The sequence below is a fragment of the Melanerpes formicivorus genome, unplaced genomic scaffold (assembly GCF_026170545.1).
Source record: "Melanerpes formicivorus ecotype bairdi unplaced genomic scaffold, bMelFor1.0.p_v2 SCAF_1, whole genome shotgun sequence".
Classification (NCBI taxonomy): domain Eukaryota; kingdom Metazoa; phylum Chordata; class Aves; order Piciformes; family Picidae; genus Melanerpes; species Melanerpes formicivorus.
In genome coordinates, this window is record NW_027142353.1 from 32,041,581 (window position 1) to 32,063,033 (window position 21,453).

Sequence of the window (21,453 nt, forward strand, 5' to 3'; positions counted from 1 at the left end):
CCTCGTGGCCCTGCTCTGGACACCTTCCAGCACCTCCAGATCCTTCCTGGCACAGAGGCTCCAGAACTGGACACAGTGCTCCAGGTGTGGTCTCAGCAGAGTGGAGCAGAGGGGCAGAATCCCCTCCCTGGCCCTGCTGGCCACACTTCTCTTGCTGCAGCCCAGGCTGTGGTTGGCTCTCTGGGCTGCAAGTGCTCCCTGCTGGCTCCTGTTGAGCTTCTCCTCCCCCAGCACCCCCAAGGCCTTTTCTTCAGGGCTGCTCTCCAGCCAGTCCCTGCCCAGTCTGTATCAGTGCCTGGGATTGCCCTGACCCAGCTGCAGGACCTTGCCCTTGGTCTGGTTGAACCTCATGAGGTTGTCATGGGCACAGCTCTGGAGCCTGTCCAGGTCCCTCTGGATAGATCCCTTCCCTCCAGCCTGTCAGCCACATCACACAGCTTGGTGACTTGAAGGGATTCACACAGCAGGGAAGAAGCTGAGCAGCGATAACATTGGTTTAAAAGGAATTTTGTAAATCCAGAGGCAAAACTGAAGCATGAAGAGCAGAGAAAAGAATCTAGAGATAGAATCATAACATGGAATTCCAGAATCATTAAGGTTGGAAAGGAGCTCCGAGATCTTTAAGTCCAACCATCAACCCAACACCACCATGGCCATTAAACAACACAAAGTGCCATGGCCACAGGTTTCTTCTACACCTCCAGGCATGGGGACTCCACCACCTCCCTGGACAGCCTCTTCCAGTCTCTGACCACTCTTATAACAAAGAAATTTTTCCTCATCTCCAACCTAACCCTCTCCTGGCACAATTTCAGGCCATTTCCTCTCCTTCTATCACCTGAGACTAGGCAGAAGAGCCCAACCCCCATGTCACTGCAACCTCCTCTCAGAGAGCTGTAGAGAGCAATGTGACCTTCCCTTAGCCTCCTCTTTTCCAGCCTAAACACTCCCAGCTCCTTCAGCTGCTAGTTGAGAGGTGTCCCTGGGCATGGTGGGGAGGTTGGAGGAGATTACTTAGGAGGTTCCTTCCATCTTAAGCCATTCTGTAGTACCTTTCTGAATGAAACAACTCAATGTTAGGTTGCTAAAATCATTTTTTCCCCTTTGTGACTCCATTTACACCTCCCTTCTGCTTTGCATCTCCTGGGAATGTCACCAAAGTTGACAACTTGTGCCCAGAGATGGATGCTCTCCTCTGCAACACATTAGGTTTCTAATAAGGAGAGACAGCAACATCATTTTGGAGTGTAAATGGATGGCAACAAATTGAGCATAGAGTGGAAGTCACCTTTGACTGCTTCCTAAAGAGAATTTCTTCTTCATGATTTATGAAGGGGCTTCACCTGTCACTTACCCCCAGGATTTCATTCTTCTTCCTCCAGCCCTCACAATGCAATAACCATTGACCACAAACTCAAGTCATAGAATCATTCAGGTTGGTAAAGACCAACCTGAGATCATCAGGTCCAAGCATCAACCCTGCTCTACCTAGTTCACCAATAAAAGTCAGCTGAGAGCTCATCTTTCAGGCCTGAGTTCTTTACCACAGAATCACAGAAACATTCAGGTTGGAAAAGACCCTCAGGATCACCAAGGCCAACCCAGAACCCTACTCTACAAGGCTTGCCCCTAAACCATAGCCCCAAGCACCACATCCAAACTACCCTGAAACACATCCAGGCTTGGGGACTCAACCACCTCCCTGACCACTCTTGCCATGAAGAAATGTTTCCTACTGCCCAGTCTAAACCTACCCAGGCACAGCTTGAGGCCATTCCCTCTTGTTCTATCACTAATTCCCTGGGAGAAGAGACCAGCAGCAGCCTCTCCACAACCTCCTTTCAGGTAGCTGTAGACAGCAATGAGGTCTCCCCTCAGCCTCCTCTTCTCCAAACTAACCATCCCCAGCTCCCTCAGTTGCTCTCCATCACATTTATTCCCCAGGCCCTTCCCAGCTTCCTTGCCCTCCTCTGCCCTGGCTCCAGCCACATCTCTCCTGCATTGAGGTGCCCAAAGCTGGACACAGCACTGGAGGTGTGGCCTGACCAGAGCTGAGTCCCAGGGGACAATCCTCTCCCTGCTCCTGCTGGACACAGCATTGCTGATCCCAGCCAGGAGGCCTTTGGCTTTCTTGGCCACCTGGGCACACTGCTGGCTCCAATTCAGCTGCATGTGCATTAGCACCTCTAGTTTGCTCCTTCTGAAAGGATTCCAAGTTATTTCGCTTATGAAGTTCAAGGAATTAAATGTGGCCCCAAGGGAAAGGCTGCTAGGATGAGAGCACTCCAGAAGGGTCCTGCTGAGGATCAGCTTTGGAGGTGAGCATGGTAAGCAATAAGATGGTGCTCACAGCCTGCTGCTCTTTGCAATATTCAAGGGCTGATTTTCTCTCCCCAGGTCAGACATAAGGTAGGATGCTTCCTGAACTATCTCAAGAGCTCCTTAACTACCAACATCCAAGGGGCCAGTAGGTGAAGGGAGGTCATCCTGCCCCTCTGCTGCAATCCCACCTGCAGTGCTGGGGCAGCTCTGGAGTCCTCAGCACAGTACAGACAGGGACCTGCTGGAGTGGGGCCAGAGGAAGCCACAGCCATGCTGGGAGGGCTGGAAGCCCTCTGCTGTGAGGCCAGGCTGGGAGAGTTGGGGTTGTTCATCCTGGAGAAGAGAAGGCTTCAAGGTGAACTTCTGTTGGTTTTGCAGGACTTAAAGGGGCTGAGAAGAAAGTTTGGGACAGACTTTCGAGCAGGGCCTGTTGGGACAGGACAAGGAGGGATGGTTTTTAAACCAAAAGAAGGGAGACTGAGATCAGACAGAAGGGAGAAATGCTTTAGGTTAAGAGTGGTGAGACCCTGACCCAGGTTGCCCAGGGAGGTGACAGAAACCTTACCCCTGGAACCATTCCAGCTCAGGCTGTTTGGAGCACAGAGCTGCAGATGTCCCTGCTCACTGCAGGGGAGTTGAGCTGAGCCAGGGGAGGTTTAGGCTGGATGTGAGGAAGAAATTCTTCCCAGAAAGACAGACTGGCCATTGGAATGGACTGCCCAGGGAGGTGGTGGAGTCACCATCACTGGAAGTGGTTAAAAAGAGACTGGATGAGGCACTTGGTTGATGAGATGGTGCTGGATGACAGGTTGGACTCGATGATCTCAAAGGTCTTTTCCAACCTGGTTAATTCTGTATTCTGTAAGGGTAAGATGACCTTGAAAGGTCCTTTCCAACCCAAAACACTCCAGGATCATCCTCATACCCCACACTGCTACAGCACCACCAAGTCCTCCCCAAGAGCCCAAACTTGTTCTCTGCCAATTAAAGCTGTTTCCCAGCTTGAGGATTACAGCTCCCTCTCTCCTTCTCCTCCTCCTCTCTTCTCTCCCACAAAAGAACCACAGGGATTGAAAGAGCTTTACATGAAGAGGCTGTTGACAAACGCATTTATCTTCAAAAGACAAAGCCTGCAAGGAAATGAACACTTCCAGGCATCAGCAGAAGCTCAGTGGTCAGCGCTGGGGGGGGAAGGATTGTTGGAGGGAAGGGGAAGGCAAAAAGGAGCCTGGAGCACTGTAGTCGTTCAGGACTCATTTATTGGAGGAGCAGAGTGCCAAGCCAGCTCACTGATGCAAGATTTTCTTCCTGCACTCTGAGGCAGGGCTCTGGGATCTAATAAATCACCACTGGCCACAGAGGCATTAAAATTCCAGCCCAGTACTGCAGGAGATGAAACCAGGCTGAATGCCAGCCAGAGCTGGGAGGGGGAAAGCCAAGCACAGGCTCTCCAAAACACCGATCCCAGCCTGGCTGTGTGTGAGCAGCTCCAAAGTTTGGGTGCAGACAAGGCTCAGGCTGGAATGGTCCTCAGAGATCATCTCCTCCAAGCTCCCCACCATGCCCAGGGACACCTCTCAACTACACTCAGCTGCTCAAGGCCTCATCCAGCCTGGCATTCAACACCCCCAGGCAGGAGGCAGCCACAGCCTCCCTGGGCAGCCTGTTCCAGAGTCTCACCACCCTCACACTGAAGAACTTCTTCCTCAGCTCCAGTCTGACCCTGCTGTGCCTCAGCTTCAAACCATTCCCCCTTGGCCTGGCTCTAGACACCCTTAGCAAAAGTCCCACTGCAGCCTTCCTGCAGGATCCCTTCAGCTATTGCAAGGCAGCTCTGAGGTCCCCCTGGAGCCTTCTCTTCTCCAGGCTGAACACCCCCAGCTCCCTCAGCCTGGCCTCAGAGCAGAGCTGCTGCAGCCCTTGGATCATCTTTGTGGCCTCGTCTCTTGCCCTGCTGCCCACACTCCTCTGGCTGCAGCCCAGCACACAGCTGCCTGCTGGGCTGCCTGAGGGCACTGCTGGCTCCTGGGGAGCTGCTCAGCACCCAGCACCCCCAAGTCTCTTTCTTCAGGGCTGCTCTCACCCCGCTCTGCACCCAGCCTGGCTTTGTGCCTGGGCTTGGCCTGACCCAGCTGCAGGCCCTTGCACTGTGACTTGTTGGCCCTCATGCAGCTGTCCCTGGCCCACTTCTGAAGCCCGACCCAGAATCATGGAATCATAGCATCATGGAATCATGGAATCATTGAATATTCTGGGTTGGAAGGGATTTCCAAAGGCCATCTAGTCCAACCCCCTCTACAGTCAGCAGGGGCATCACATTCTTCATGAGATGGTTTTAGCTCTGGAAATCCAACCTTAGTATCTTCGAGGGCTCCTCCAAGGGGGTTCCACCTCATCTACACCCTCCTGAGCCCTCCTGCCCAAACTATGAAACCATTTGTGAAGCTCCTAAGTGTCTTCTCATAATCCTGAATTGGATCCTGTTCCTTGCCTATGCAGGGTGTAAAGAATCGTTTGTGCAGGAGGAGTAAAGAATCATTTGTGCAGGAGGAGTAAAGAATCATTTGTGCAGGAGGAGTAAAGAATCATTTGTGCAGGAGGAGAGGAGGAAAAACTCAATATTTAATCTCCAAACATGTTTCCAGAAGTCAAGCCACAAAATGTTAATTTATCACCTTCAGACTGAAGGAAAAAAAAAACTTTAAAAAAAAGAAAAACAAAGCAACAAGAATCTTATCACTTCTTGCTGTGCCAGACAGGGAGAAAAAAAAGGGGGGGGGGGGGGAGAAGAAAAGGCAGCAGATCTGAAGGGTGTCCACAAGGCAGCCCTGCAGAGCTGATTTTCCACCATGTAATTGAAGTGCCTTGGGGATTTAACAGGCATTGGCTACGTGGTGTGTGCAACAGCAGGACAGCTGAAGGCTTCACCTGCTGGAAAGCAACTCCAGAGAGAAGGAGCTAGGAGTACCGGTGGACAACAAGGCTACCGTGAGCCAGAGATGTGCCCTTGAGGTCAAGAAGGCCAACGGTCTCCTGAGGAGCATGAATAAGAGTGTGGCCAGCAAGTCATAGTATCATAGTATCAGTCAGGGCTGGAAGGGACCACAAGGGTCATCTAGTTCCAACCCCCCTGCCATGGGCAGGGACACCCCACACTAGATCAGGCTGGCCAGAGCCTCATCCAGTCTGGTCTTACACACCTCCAGGGACGGGGCCCCAACCACCTCCCTGGACAACCCATTCCAGGGTTTCACCACTCTCATGGGGAAGAACTTCCTCCTCACGTCCAGCCTGAATCTCCCATGGGAAATCCTCCTCCTCCACCTCTACTCTGTCCTAGTCAGGCCACATCTGGAGTGCTGGGTCCAGTTCTGGGCTCCCCAGCTCAAGAGGAACAGGGAACTACTGGAGAGAGACCAGGGGAGGCTGGGGAGAGGCTGAGGGGCCTGGAGCAGCTCTGTGAGGAGCAAAGGCTGAGAGCCCTGGGGCTGAGAGCCTGCAGAAGAGCAGCCCCAGAGGGAAGCTGAGCAATGCTCAGCAAGAGCTGAAGGGGCTGGGGGGGGCAAGAGGATGGGGCTGGCATCTGCTGAGTGCTGCCCAGGGACAGGACAAGGGGCAATGGGCACAAAGTGGATTAATGTAGAGAGTCCAGAGGAGGCCACAAAGATGATCCAAGGGCTGCAGCAGCTCTGCTCTGAGGCCAGGCTGAGGGAGCTGGGGGTGTTCAGCCTGGAGAAGAGAAGGCTCCAGGGGGACCTCAGAGCTGCCTTGCAATAGCTGAAGGGATTCTGCAGGAAGGCTGCAGAGGGACTTTTGCTAAGGGTGTCTAGAGCCAGGCCAAGGGGGAATGGTTTGAAGCTGAGGGAGAACAGGTTTCGATTGGATCTTAGGAAGAAATTCTTGCCAGTGAGGGTGGGGAGACTCTGGAACAGGTTGTCTGGAGTGGCTGCCCCCTCCATGGAGATGTTCAAGGCAAGGTTGGATGGGGCCTTGAGTAACATTGGCTAGTTGAGAGGTGTCCCTGCCCACGGCAGGGGTTGGAGTAGATGATCTCTAAGGTCTCTTCCAGCCTAAGCCATTCTCTGATTCTTTTGTTCTATGAAATGAAGGAGTCCTCTTCTCTTCAAAACATCTTTCCCAGACCTTCTTTCCACCTATGTTCATTTTTCTCCTCTGCCTTACACATATTTTTCTCCATCCCTTTTCATCCCTAACCATTTAAGCTTTTTATTTCTCTTCCACTGCAGAGAAAAAACCAAAATCAATACTGTGGCCAAAATTGCACAAAGCAGGTCCATGTAGAGGATTAAAAACCACACAATGAGGTCATTCAGGAAAGCAGGACTTATGTAAACTGAAAGAGGGTAGCTTTAGATCTGACAGAAAGAAGAAAATCTTCATTGAGAGGGTGGTGAGGCAGTGGAATAGGTTGCCCAGTGAAAATGTGGGCAATGGATTGAAGCTGGAAGAAGGGAGCTTGAGACTGGACATGAGGAAGAAATTCTTTGCAGTGAGGGTGGGGAGAAACTGGAACAGGTTGCCCAGGGAGGTTGTGGATGCCCTCTCCCTGGAGGTGTTCAAGGCCAGGCTGGATGAGGCCTTGAGCAACCTGGGCTGGTGAGAGGTGTCCCTGCCCATAGCAGGGGGTTGGAACTGGATGATCTTTAAGGTCCCTTCCAACCCAAACCATTCTAAGATTCCATGATTTATGGTTCCTATGACTTCAAGAAAGTCCAAATGAGTTCATTTATAATGAGGATGGTGAATGAGCCATCTTTGATCAGCTAGATGGGTGGAACTCAGCTTCCAACACTGAGAAAATCAGCAAGTTGCACTCAATGATCACAGAAAGGTTTGGGTTGGAAGGGACCATTCAAAGTCATCTAGTCCAACCTCCTTGCAGTAAGCAGGGACCAGCGACATGCCCAACTAGAACAGGTTGCTCAGAGCCCCATGAAGTCTGACCTTAATCTTATAGAATCATAGAATCATGAAGGTTAGTAAACTCCTCTAAGATCCTCCAGTTCAACCATCAACCCAACACCACCATGGCCATCACACCATGGCCCCAAGTGCCATGGCCACAGGTTTCTGGAACACTTCCAGGGATGGGGACTCCACCACCTCCCTGGGCAGCCTCTTCCAATCCCTGACCACTCTGGCAGCAAAGAAATTGTTCTTCATCTCCAACCTAAACTTCCCCTGGCACAATTTCAGGCCATTTCCTCTCTTCTATCACCTGTGACTAGGGAGAAGAGACCAACCCCCACCTCACTGCACCCTCCTCTCAGGGAGTTGTAGAGAGCAGGGAGGTCTCCCCTCAGCTTCTTCTCCAGACTAAACACCCCCAGCTCCCTCAGCTGCTCCTCCCCAGCCCTGTTCTCCAGACCCTTCAACAGCTTTGTTGCCCTTCTTTGAACCTACTCCACCCCTTCAATATCCTTCTTGGAGTGAGGGCCCAAAACTGAACTCAAGATTTGAGGTATGGTCTCACCAGTGCCCAGTCCAGGGGGACAATCCCTGCCCTGCTCCTGCTGCCCACACCATTGCTGCTCCAGCCCAGGCTGCTGCTGCACTTAGCCACCTGGGCACCCCCTGGCTCATCTTCAGCCAGCTTTCAAATGGCACCCCCAATTCCTTTTCTCCTGGGCACTTTCCAGCCTCCCTGCCCCAAGCTCAGAACCTTCCTGAGGTGGTTGTGACCCAAGTGCAGGGCACAGCCCTTGGCTTTGCTGAATTTCCCACAACTGACCTTTGCCCATGGTTCCAGCCTGCTCAGATCCCTTTGCAGAACCTCCTTACCCTCCAGCAGGTCAACATCCCACCCAGCTTGCTGTCACCTGCAGTCTAACTGAGGCTGCCCTCAATTCCCTCATCCATATCTTTGGTAAGGATATTAAATGGAGCTGCCTCCAGCACTGAGCCCTGAGGAAGACCAAACCAATTCTGTGATTCCCTAAGTTGTTTGGAAGCCTTCCTGTACAGAAATTCTCCATTTAGACATAAAACTCAGCAAGGGTCTACCCAAATCAGAGCTCATTCTGCTCCCAGTCAAGTGCGATCTTTTCCTGTCCTGCTCTGTACACACCAAATAATAAACATGAAAGAGTGCCAGAGGAAAGAAACCTCACTGTACCCACTTCATACATCTTTAATCACCCTGAAATCAATTCAACACCCTGAACACAGCTTCCAGCTCCTGTTTTACACAACCAAGAAGCCTTGGCTCACCTAATTAAATCCAGGCTGGACACTTCCCAATCAATGGGAGGTGCAGACATGAATGCAGATGGAAGAAGGAGAAGGGAGAGCAACCCCAACCCTGCCTGCTTCAGCATTGAAACCTTTAGCCTCATGGGCCCCAAGAATGTGCTGGGGAAGGTCAAAAAGGAAGGGGGGTTAGCCGCTTTGGAAACAGAGGTCCTGAAAGAAGTTAGAATCAGAAAGCATTGGGTTACAGAGGACCTTTTAAGGTCCTCCTCTCCAACCTCCCTGCAGTCAGCAGGGACATTGCCAAACACATCAGGCTGCTCAGAGCCCTGTCAAGCCTGACCCTGAATGATTCCATGCCCAAGAGCCAGCAATGTGCTCTTGTGGCCAAGAAGGCCAAGGACATCCTGGGGTAGATCGGAAGGGCTATGCTTGGTAGGTCAAGAGAGGTTCTCATCCCTCTCTACTCTGCCCTGGTGAGGCCACATCTGGATTATTGTGTCCAGTTCTGGGCCTCTCAGTTCAGGAAGGACCTCAGGGAACTGCTTGAAAGAGTTCAGCACAGAGCCACAAAGATGCTGAAGGCAGTGGAACATCTTCCTTCTGGGGAGAGCCTGAGGGAGCTGAGGGCTCTGTAGCTTGGAGAGGAGGAGCCTGAGAGGTGAGCTCATTGCTGTTGATAAAGATGTGCAGGGTGAGTGCCAAGAGGCTGGAGCCAGGCTCTGCTGGGTGATGCCCAATGCCAGCACAAGAGGCAATGGTGGAAGTTGAGGCATAGGAAGTTCCATGGAAACAGGAGGAAGAATTATTTCCCTGTGAGCATGACCGAAGACTGGAACAGGCTGCCCACGGGGGTTGTGGAGTCTCTGTCTCTATAGATACTCAAGACCCACCTGGATGTGTTCCTGTGTGACCAGCTCTAGGTGCTGCTGCTCTGGCAGGGGGCTTGGACTGGATGATCTTTTGAGGTCCCTCCCAGCTCCTAACATTCTATGATTCTATGATTCCACAGATGGGGCCTCTAGCACCTCCCTGGGCAACCTGTTGCAGTGTTTTACCACCTTCACAGAACTGATGAGGTTGGAGAAGACCTCTGAGGTCATCAAGTCCAGCTGCTCTCCTAGAGCTCACAATCCAACCACTGCTGCTGAGCCACAGCCACTAAACCACATCCCTCAGCACCACATCCACAGGTCTTACAAATCCCTCCAGAGATGCTGACTCCATCACCTCCCTGGGCAGCCTGTTCCAGTGTTTGAGAACCCTTGCTGGGAAAGAACACTTCCTAATATCCAACCTGAATCTCCTTTGGCAGAACCTGAGGTCATTTCCTCTTGTCCTGTCACTTGTTGCATTTGAGAAGAGACCAACCACCATCTCAACTCCTACCTCCTTTGAGGTAGTTGCAGAAGGCCACCAGGTATCCCCTTAGCCTCCTCTTCTGAATACTAAGCAACCTCAATTCCCTCAGGTTCTCCTCCTAAAAACTGTGTTCAAGGCCTTTCACTAGCTTGATTGCTCTTCTTTGCACATGTTCCAGTACCTCAATGTCCCTCATAGTAAACAATTTCTCCTTAATGCCCACTTGGGTTTCTAGGCACAAGAGCTCCTCAGTTATCAAAGCTTCAGCCCTTCCAGAGAAATAAACAGCAATTTGAAGTTAGTAAGAAAGGATGAAATCAAGCCCAGAATTCTCCTTGACCCATGAAGAGGATGCAAAGGATGGGATGCAAAAGAGGATCAGGATGGCATCCAGAGGGACCTGGACAGGCTGGAGAGGTGAAGCCCAGGTGAACCTCAGGAGGTTCCACAAGAGCAAGTGCAGGGCTCTGCCCCTGGGCTGGAACAATCCTCACTATCAATACAGACTGGGGGAGGAGGGGATGGAAAGCAGCCCTGGAAAGGCCTTGGGGGTGCTGAGGAGGGGAGAAGCTGGCCAGGAGCAGGCAGTGTGAGCTTGCAGCACAGAAGGCCAAGGGCAGCCTGGGCTGCAGCCAAAGCAGCACTGGCAGCAGAGCCAGAGAGGTGATTCTGCCACTTTGCTCTGCTCTGGGGAGACCTCACCTGGAGTGCTGTGTGCAGGTCTGGAGCCCTCAGCACAGGAAGGACCTGGAGCTGCTGGAGCAGGTCCAGAGGAGGGCCAGGGAAATGCTCAGGGGGCTGCAGCAGCTCTGCTCTGAGGCCAGGCTGAGGGAGCTGGGGGTGTTCAGCCTGGAGAAGAGAAGACTACAGGAGGATCTCAGAGCTGCCTTGCAATAGCTGAAGGGATCCTGCAGGAAGGCTGCAGAGGGACTTTTGCTAAGGGTGTCTAGAGCCAGGCCAAGGGGGAATGGTTTGAAGCTGAGGCACAGCAGGGTCAGACTGGAGCTGAGGAAGAAGTTCTTCATCAGGAGGGTGGTGAGACTCTGGAACAGGCTGCCCAGGAAGGCTGTGGCTGCCTCCTGCCTGGGGGCGTTCCAAGACCAGGCTGGATGAGGCCTTGAGCAGCTGAGTCTAGCTGAGAGGTGTCCCTGGGCATGGTGTGGAGGTTGGAGGAGATGAGCTCTGAGGTCCCTTCCAACCTGAGCCATGCTCTGATTCTACGAAACCTTGAGCTGGAGAACATCTCCTGGAGCATGGAAGCTGCTGATCAAGTTGCTGCTGCAGCAGGAGCTGGGAAGTGTTGTGGCACTGGAATGACACAAACCCCTTGGTGGCTTTGCCAACCAGCTGCACATCTTTGGGCCCTTGGATTTGATGCTCATTTATTACTCAGCAGCCAGGAAGAACAGGGAGTCGGCCCCGCAAAGGTTCATGAATCACAGCAGCTTATCAGCATATTAATCAGCTTCTGGTGGGGAAGATGATAACAGAATGAGCTCCAACAAACACCTGTGGAGTTTCACGCTTGAAGGCTAACAGAGCTCCAGGAGAGGCTCATTCTTCACCCCTGATTCCACACCAAGGAGCTAATCTCTGCTGCAGGGCTGAGTAAAAGGGAGTTAGGGAAAAGAGGGAAGAACAGGGTGCCAAAGGACAAGCAGCAGCTCACATCTGGGGCAGCTGCAGTGAATTCTGCCTATAATAAAAAAGCAAGGGGGAAAAAAAAAGAGGCTTGAAACACATGTTTAGTTCAGCAAGGGCAAGAGCAGGGTCCTGCACCTGGGGAGGAACAAGCTCCTGCACCAGTGCAGATGAGGGGGGACGTGCTGGAAAGCAGCTGAGCAGAGAAGGACTTGAGAGTGCTGGTGGACGAGAGCACCATGAGCCAGCAATGCGCCCGGGGGGCCAAGAAGGCCAAAGGTCTCTTGGCAGCATGAAGAAGAATGTGGCCAACAGTAGGTGGAAGGAGGTTCTCCCCTCCCTCCATTAGAACACAGTTGGAGTCCTTGGTCCAATTGTGGGCTCCCCAGTTCAAGAGGGACTGGGAACAGCTGGAGAGAGTCCAGCAGAGCCGACAAAGATGGTGAGGGGCCTGGAGCAGCTCTGTGAGGAGCAAAGGCTGAGAGCCCTGGGGCTGAGAGCCTGCAGAAGAGCAGCCCCAGAGGGGAGCTGAGCAACGCTCAGCAAGAGCTGAAGGGGCTGTGGGGGGCAAGAGGATGGGGCTGGAATCTGCTGAGTGCTGCCCAGGGACAGGACAAGGGGCAAAGGGGCACAAACTGGAACCCATGAGGTGCCAGCTGGAGAGGAGGAGAAAGTTGTTTGTTGTGAGGGTGCTGGAGGCCTGGAGCAGGCTGCCCAGAGAGGCTGTGGAGTCTCCTTGTGTGCAGAGCTTCCAACTTCCCCTGGCCATGGTGCTGCTGGGCAAGCTGCTGTGGGTTCCCTGCTGGAGCAGGAGGGGTTGGCCTGGCTGAGCTCCAGAGCTCCCTTCCAACCCTCACCACGCTGGGGTTCTGTGATTAAAAAGTTAACCTGGGTTGAATCCACAACTCACATGAAGGCCCAAGTTAATTACAGCCTGTTTTAATTAAACAGTAACCAACACTCAAACATCATTTTCTGCTGAGGGTCTAAAATGCAATTAGCCAAGTGGAAGCAGTTGCTAGCCAAGCAGGATGATCTGGGGCTTGCTGGAGCACGTTGGGTAGACACAGCCCTGTCTGCAGTGAGAATATTCTCTCCATGCTATCTCTCAGCTCAACAACTAGCTGGTTCCACAGCGAGAAAATGCACAAAGTTGACTTAACTCCTAGGAAGGAAAACAGGAAGAAAATGGGAATTCAACAGATCTGGGTGTCTAAAGAACCAAAAAAAATGCAAAACATGCTAATCACAGAATCCCAGCATGGTGAGGGTTGGAAGGGACCTCTGGAGCTCAGCCAGACCAACCCTCCTGCTCCAGCAGGGCACCCACAGCAGCTTGCCCAGGAGCACAATGGCCAGGGGGGGTTGGAAGCTCTCCACACAAGGAGACTCCACAACCTCTCTGGGCAGCCTGCTCCAGGCCTCCAGCACCCTCACAACAAGCAACTTTCTCCTCCTCTCCAGCTGGCACCTCCTAGGTTCCAGTTTGTGCCCCTTGGTTTGTGACCCTTGGCCTGTCCCTGGGCAGCACTCAGCAGATGCCAGCCCCAGCCTCTTGCCCCCCACAGCCCCTTCAGCTCTTGCTGAGCATTGCTCAGCTTCCCTCTGGGGCTGCTCTTCTGCAGGCTCTCAGCCCCAGGGCTCTCAGCCTTTGCTCCTCACAGAGCTGCTCCAGGCCCCTCAGCCTCTCCCCAGCCTCCCCTGGACTCTCTCCAGCTGTTCCCAGTCTCTCTGCAGCTGGGGAGCCCACAACTGGTACCCCAGTGCCCTGGCACCCTGTAAATAAAGAGGTTTTTCCTTATATCTAACTAGAAGAGGAGCCATCTTTGCTTAACCAATCTCTGAGCTCCAACAGAGGGAAGTCACTCTTTCTCTCAGGACTTCACCACTTCTGCCTTTGTTTCACCTAATAACTCTCTTTTAAAACTGCCTTTTCTTTAACTTAATTTCCCATAAAACCACATCCAGTGCAGTCCAGCCTTTGAAACTCATTTAGGGGCTAACTGTCCTTCACACTTCCTGTCAGGAAGATCAAAATGGGAAAATTAAGAACCAGAGAAACATGGAGTGCATCAAGTACTTGGGGATGTGCCAGGAGCAGCCAACTTGATCCAAAAGCTTTATCTTGTCTTAAAATGGACCTCTCTCCCTTACCCTCCCTGGTATGGGAAACAACAAAGGAGGGAGAACGAGAAGACAATCAGATTAAAAGTGATTATTTCAACCCAAAGCAATTTGTTCCCTATAATGGATTCCCATCTGAATGTGAACAGAACATGCTGCCCAAGGCAGTGGTGGAGTCGTCATCTCAGGAGGGCTTTAAAAGCTGTGGAGATGCGGTGCTGAGGGCCATGGGTTGGTGGTGGCCTGGCAGTGCTGGGTTGAGAGTTGATCTTAAGTGCTCAAGAAATGTTTGGCACCTGGGGACAGGGTTCAGTGGCCAGGGTGGTCTTTGGTTGAAGGTTGGAGTTGATGCAGGGCAAGAGAGGGGATTCTGCCCCTTGGCTCTGCTCTGCTCAGACCCCACCTCCAATTCTGCCTCCAGTTCTGCTGTCCCCAGCACAAGGAGGACACAGAGCTGCTGGAGGGAGCGCAGAGGAGGCCACAAAGATGATCCACGGGCTGCAGCAGCTCTGCTCTGAGGCCAGGCTGAGGGAGCTGGGGGTGTTCAGCCTGGAGAAGAGAAGGCTCCAGGGGGACCTCAGAGCTGCCTTGCAATAGCTGAAGGGATCCTGCAGGAAGGCTGCAGAGGGACTTTTGCTAAGGGTGTCTAGAGCCAGGCCAAGGGGAAATGGTTTGAAGCTGAGGCACAGCAGGGTCAGACTGGAGCTGAGGAAGAAGTTCTTCATCAGGAGGGTGGTGAGACTCTGGAACAGGCTGACAGGGAGGCTGCCCGTGGGTGTTTAAGGCCAGGTTGGATGAAGCCTCGAACAACTGAGTCTATTGAGAGGTATCCCCTGCAGCACATGATCTCTCAGGTCCCTTCCAACCTAAACCATTCTATGATTGTGTGATGATCTTAGAGGTGTCCCCCAGCTGAAACATTTCTGCGTTCCAATCCCTGACCACTTCTGCAGCAAAGAACTTTTTCCTCATCTCCAACCTAACCCTCCCCTGGCACACAGCTTCAGGTCATTTCCTCTCCTTCTATCACCTGATAGAAGGGAGAGGAGACCAACCCCCATCTCAGTACAACCTCCTTTTAGGCAGATACATGGAAATAAATATTTCACACTGTGTGGTGAGACACTGTCCCAGGTTGCCCAGAGAGGTGGGAGATGTCCCAGCCCTGGAACCATTCCAGGCCAGGTTGGTTGGGGTTCTGGTTTCTGGTTGAAAATATCCTTGCTGACTGAGGAGAGCAGATGACCTTTAAAGCTCCATTGCAGGCCCAACCATTCTGTGATTCTGTACTGATGTGGATGGTTTAATCTTCAGGGTGATTAAGCAGCAGGTTGTTTCAGAAGATAACATCCTCTTAATGCTGCCATTTGACTCAGTCACAAACTGCAGTCATGCAGAATTCAATCATCTGCACCAGGCACTGCCCTATCAAAAACTCTCATGCCACAAAGGTCAAGGAACCAACTCTATCCACTCTGCACTTCAGCATTTAAATACAATCACAGAATTGTCAGGGTTGCAAGGGACCTCAAGGAGCAGCCAGTTCCAAACCCTCTGCCATGGGCAGGGACACCTCACACTACAGCAGGTTGCTCACAGCCACATCCAGCCTGGCCTTCAAAACCTCCAGGCATGAGGCTTCCACCACCTTCCTGGGCAACCTGTGCCAGTGTCTCACCACCCTCATGGGGAACAACTTCTTCCTCACATCCAATCTCAATCTCCCCACTTCTAGTTTTGCCCCATTCCCCCCAGTCCTATCACTCCCTGACACCCTAAAAACTCCCTCCCCAGCTTTCCTGTAGCCCCCTTCAGATACTGGAAAGTGAATCACAGAAGGTTAGGGATTGGAAGGGTCCTCCAGAGATCATCCAGGCCAACTCCCCTGCCAAAGTAAGGTCACCTAGGGCAGGTCACACAGGAACACATCCAGGTAGGTTTGGAGTGTCTCCAGAGTGTCTGTAGAGGAAATTCCACAACCTCTCTGGGCAGCCTGCTCCAGCATCCTCTCAGTGAAAATGTTTCTCCTTATAAAATCATAGCATAGTTTGGGTTGGAAGGGACATCCAAAGGTCATCCAGTCCAACCCCCTCTGCACTCAGCAGGGACATTCTCCACAAGATCAGGTTGCCCACAGCCTTGTCCAGCTTCACCTTGAATATCTCCAAGGATGGAGTCTCAACCACCTCCCTGGGCAACCTGTTCCAGTGTTCCACCACCCTCATGGTGCAGAACTTGTGTTCATGTAGAACCTCCTCTGCTCCAGCTTGCCTGCAGTGCCCCTTGTCCTGTCACTGGACATCCCCTAGCAGCGCGTGGCTCTGTCCTCCACACACTGCCCCGCACATCTTTATCACCAGCAATGAGCTCACCTCTCAGGCTCCTCTGCTCCAAGCTACAGAGCCCTCAGCTCCTTCAGGCTCTCCCCAGAAGGAAGATGTTCCACTGCCTTCATCATCTTTGTGGCTCTGAACAGGACTCTTCCAAGCAGTTCCCTGAGGTCCTTCTTGAACTGAGAGGCCCAGAAGTGGACACAATTGTCCAGATGTGGCCTCACCAGGGCAGAGTAGAGGGGGAGGAGAACCTCTCTGGACCTACTCACCACATCCCTTTCAATACACTCCAGGATGATCTTGGCATTCTTGGCCACAGAACTGGCCAGAAAGCAGCTTCTAAAGCAGGGGGGGCTGGAACTGGATGATCTTTAAGGTCCCTTTCAAACCAAACCATTCTATGATTCTATATCCTGAAGGGCCATGTCTGCACGTATTTGGAACTCCTGCAGGGATGGTGACTCCACCACAGATGAAGTAGCTAAGAGCACTCGATCTGGCAGACACAGAATCACAGAACTGCTTTAGCTGGAGGAGACCTCCAAGATCTTCAAGTCAAACCATCCATCCAACAGCCCCATGGCCATCACACCCAAGTGTCATGCTTATATGTTTTCTGAACACCTCCAGGGATGGCAACTCCACCACCTCCCTGGGCAGACTCTTCCAATCCCTGACCACTCTGGCAGCAAAGAATTTTTCCCTCATCTCCAACCTAACCCTCCTCTGGCACAATTTCAGGGCATTTCCTCTCCTTCTATCACCTGAAACTAGGGAGAAGAGCCCAACCCCCACCTTACTCCAACCTTCTTTCAGGGAGAGCAATGAGGTCTCCTCCTCTCAGCCTCCTCTTCTCCAGACCTAACACCCCTAGCTCCCTCAGCTGCTCCTGCCCAGCCCTGTTCTCCAGACCCTTCACCACCTTCATTGCCCTTCTCTGGACACACTCCAACAACTCAACATCTTTCTTGTAATGATGAGCCCCAAAGTGATGTCCATTCCCATTTGCTGTTGGCCACTTTCCTCCACCGAAGCAGCTTCTCAAGCTGCTACCCCCCACCGAGGTAGAATCCAAGGCACACAACTGGTGACGCTCACCTAAGGAAGGAAATCTGAGCCCAGCCTGAGGTCTAACAGCTAATTCCAGGCAACCAAATGAGAGGCTGAAATGTCTTCCAAAGCTGATTTTGTAAGGTACTTAGAAGATGAGAAGAACATAATCCATGGGGCAAAACCACAGCTAGACCTCAGCTGAGCTTTCCAAAGCTGTCTGCTCAGGTCTTTAGCTCCCTGTGAGTTACATCATTATGATAAACACATTTCAGTGCTTTTATTTTTGGGTGTGCTCCAAGTACTTAAAGAGATATTTTTGAGCCCAAAAGATGGGCTTGCTGGGATTAACTCAATCAAAGCATAACTCACCACCCCCACCCCCCCTCAAAATGAGTCAAGAATGGAGTTTCCATCAGCACCTAGAACCAAAATCAGAGTCCCCAAATCACAGCCTCTCACCTCTGGCATCTTCATTTCTGCATAGCAGGATTATTCCACCCCACTGCTCAGTTCAGCTCCAGAACCAAGCCCACCAGCTCCCCAAGTAACTCCTCCAGCAACTTCTTGCATGTTTTATTTGCCTCTTTTGATCCTTTAGGATTTTCCTCCTACGAATCCAAGCTCCATTTCTTCTCACTAACCTCACTCAACAGTTGTTGGTTTGTTTTTTTTTCCCTTCAAGTCACATTTCCCATCTGGCTGCCTGCTTGGCAGCTCACTTCATTAAGGGCATAAGCACTCATTAATGCCCATCTGCTCTCACCACCCAAAATGGACAGGCACAGAAGAGGCAGTGAACCCCAAGGTCCTACCTGTATAGGCCATGTTCTTCGGGTTTCCATAGGGAGCCCCAGGTTGGACGGGGCTATAAACAGGGTTCATGGTGGAAGACCAGGAACTCTGAGGACAAAGAGAAAAGCAAAAGTTGAGCTGGTTTCCTTCTGCTAGCTCCATCTGCTGTGCTACATCCTCCAGCTACATCACCATGGTTAGAATTCACAGAATCATAGAATGTTAGAGGCTGGAAGGGACCTCAAAGGATCATCCAGTCCAAGCCCCCTGCCAGAGCAGCAGCACCTAGGGCAGGTCACACAGGAACACATCCAGGTGGGTCTTGAGTATCTATAGAGACAGAGACTCCACAACCCCCCTGGGCAGCCTGTTCCAGTCTTCGGTCATGCTCACAGGGAAATAATTCTTCCTCCTGTTCCCAAGGAACTTCCTATGCCTCAACTTCCACCACTGCCTCTTGTGCTGGCATTGGGCATCACCCAGCAGAGCCTGGCTCCAGCCTCTTGGCACTCACCCTGCACATCTTTATCAACAGCAATGAGCTCACCTCTCAGGCTCCTCCTCTCCAAGCTACAGAGCCCTCAGCTCCCTCAGGCTCTCCCCAGAAGGAAGATGTTCCACTGCCTTCAGCATCTTTGTGGCTCTGTGCTGAACTCTTTCAAGCAGTTCCCTGAGGTCCTTCCTGAACTGAGAGGCCCAGAACTGGACACAATAATCCAGGTGTAGTCTCAGCAGGGCAGAGCAGAGGGGGAGGAGAACTTCTCTTGACCTACCAAGCACAGCCCTTCCAACCCACCCCAGGATGGCTTTGGCCTTCTTGGCCACAGGAGCACATTGCTGGCTCATGGTCAACCTCCCAGCCACCAGGACCCCCAGGTCCTTTTCCCCTTCATTGATCTCCAGCAGCTCAGTCCCCAACCTGTACTGCTCCCTGAGGTTGCTTCTTGCCAGGTGCAAGACTCTCCCCTTGATCTTGTTGAACTCCATTCCATTTCTCTCTGCCGAGCTCTCAGCCTGTCTAAGTCTGGCTGCATGGCAGCACAACCCAGCCACACTTCTCTTGATGCAGCCCAGGATCTGATTGGCTTTCCAGGCTGCAAGTGCACATTGAGAGCTCATGTGGACAAGAAGCTCAACATGAGCTCTCAATGTGCACTTGCAGCCTGCAAAGCCAATCAGATACTGGGCTGCATCAGGAGAAGTGTGGCCAGCAGATCAGCTCTGGTGAGACCCCACCTGGAGTACTGCCTCCAGTTCTGGAGCCCCTATTACAAGAGGGATATGGATGTGCTGGAACATGTCCAGAGAAGGGCCACAAGGATGATCAGAGGGCTGGAGCACCTCTCCTATGAGGACAGACTGAAGGAGTTGGGGCTGTTCAGTCTGCAGAAGAGAAGGCTCCGAGGTGACCTAATTGTGGCCTTCCAGTATCTGAAGGGGGCCTACGGGAAGGCTGGGGAAGGACTTCTCAGGATCTCAGGTAGTGATAGGACTAGGGGGAATGGAATGAAGCTGGAGGTGGGGAGATTCAGGCTGGAGGTGAGGAGGAAGTTCTTCCCCATGCGAGTGGTGAAGCCCTGGAACGGGTTGTCCAGGGAGGTGGTTGAGGCCCCTTCCCTGGGGGTGTTTAAGCCCAGGCTGGATGAGGCTCTGTCCAGCCTGATCTAGTGTGGGGTGTCCCTGCCCATGGCAGGGGGGTTGGAGCTAGATGATCCTTGTGGTCCCTTCCAACCCTGACTGATACTATGAACCCCCCTGTGCCTGCCACTCCTCCCAGTGTGGTGCCATCAGCTACTTGCTGGCAGTGCTCTCTGAGCCCTCACCCAGGTCATTGATGAATATATTGAACACTCCTGGTACCAGTACTGACCCCGAAGGGACTCCACTAAGCACAGGCCTCCAACTAGATTCCATCCCATTGACCACAAGTCTCTGACTGCTTCCCTTCAAACATTTCCCATCCACCTCACTCCCTGAACATCCAGACCACGCTGCCTCAGCTTAGCTGCAAGGATGCTGTGGGAGACAGTGTCAAATGCTTTACTTAAACTGAGATAAACCATATCCACTGCTCTACCATAATCTATCCAGCTGGTTATGTCCTCATCAGTTCAAGACACAGTAAGATGTGAAGGAAAGGGATTTATAAGCATATGTCATGCAACCAGAGCAGGGGATTTCATGATTCAAGGTTTTTGGATCTCTCAGCTCATTCTCCAGAACTTCTCCAAGTGCTGCACATTCTGCCTGCAAATGTACCCACAGCAGATCAACCTTCCACATCCCTGCTTTCAGCATGGGGCTCAGGACCTCACTTCTAGCTTCTTGATGAACAAACAAGTGAAGGCAAAAATTCAGGACAAGGAATTCCTTGCTCACAGCTCTTAGGTGACCAAACTAACCATAATGAAAGCCTGACCTGTCATTAATTAGCAGAGAAAAGACCGTTTGCTGCTGGTGAGATGGAGAAGAGGAGGTTGAGGGAAGACCTCATTGCTCTCTACAACTCCCTGAAACGAGGTTGGAGTGAGGTGGGGGTTGGGCTCTTCTGCCTAGGTAAAAGGAGAGGAAATGGCCTGAAATTGTGCCAGAGGAGGGTTAGGTTGGACATCAAAAAAAATTTCTTTGCTGGAGTATTGGTCAGGGATTGGAAGAGGCTGCCCAGGGAAGTGGTGGAGTCCCCATCCCTGGAGGTGCTCAAGAACCCTGTGTCCGTGGCACTTGGAGCCATGGTTTTGATGGCCATCGTGGGGTTGGGTTGATGGTTGGACTGGAGGATCTTAAGAGGACTTTTCCCACTCAAAACTAAACAGTTGTGAGCTTTCACCAGGAGCTGGCTACAACAACCTGGAGCCCAAAGCTTGTCCAGGGTTACAGCCAGTGCCACCCAGCACATCCCAGCTGAGAAGATGCAGTGGAGGATCTCAGGCAAGCAGCCAGGTTTGAACAGCCCTCAGCTAAAGACGCTAGGGCTGGGGGTGAGCTTCTTTGGAGTTTGATTCAGAGGAAAGACAAGTGACTGGGGAATTTGTGTCTGCTGACTGTCACTTAAGCAACTGGCTCAGTTAATTACCTTAATGAAGCACATTCTCCATTCTGATTAAGGGGGAAATCACTCATTAAGCTTTATTAGCTGACACATTTGTCTCCGCAGCTATCCAGTGACAATTCCAACACAGGAACCTCAACCACCTCGCTTCCAAAATGTCTGTGTTGGGGGGGTTTTTGTTCTCTTTTTGGAGTTCTTAAATAAACCCTTTTCATTCCAAACAAGCCTCTGATGATGGATGCCCAATTTGCTAGATCCTTAACTCCTTTCCCTTTACCTCGGGACAGTAAACAAATCAGACGTTCAATGCTAGCACAAATTGACTCGGTAACAATTACAGCTTAATTAATTAGCCTTCCCTCCACCCCCACCTTCCATCCAAGACAGCACAGAAGGAGCAATTCTCAAAGCAAAGGCAATCATGGTTATAAAGGGAGGTGGAAGAGAAAGCTACAAGGAGAGACTTTATCTACATCAGGAGCTCTGCTAATGAAGGATGGAGCTCTTAAGAAGATGAAAGGGGGAAAATCAGTGCAGCATTTCACAGAACCAGAGCCACAGAAACAT

The 21,453-nt window shown here is 51.9% G+C and overlaps 1 protein-coding gene across 4 annotated transcripts in view; it reads right to left on the reverse strand.

Annotated features, from left to right (window-relative positions):
* Window positions 1-21,453, reverse strand: part of FAM168A (family with sequence similarity 168 member A) — a 228,043-nt gene that overhangs the window by 86,194 nt on the left and 120,396 nt on the right. For all 4 annotated transcript variants that reach the window (XM_068139242.1, XM_068139218.1, XM_068139228.1 and 1 more), the window contains one exon: window positions 17,858-17,945. In XM_068139242.1, coding sequence (XP_067995343.1) covers window positions 17,858-17,927 — 70 coding nt within the window. In that variant the 5' untranslated portion in view covers window positions 17,928-17,945. The remainder of the gene's footprint in view (window positions 1-17,857; window positions 17,946-21,453) is intronic.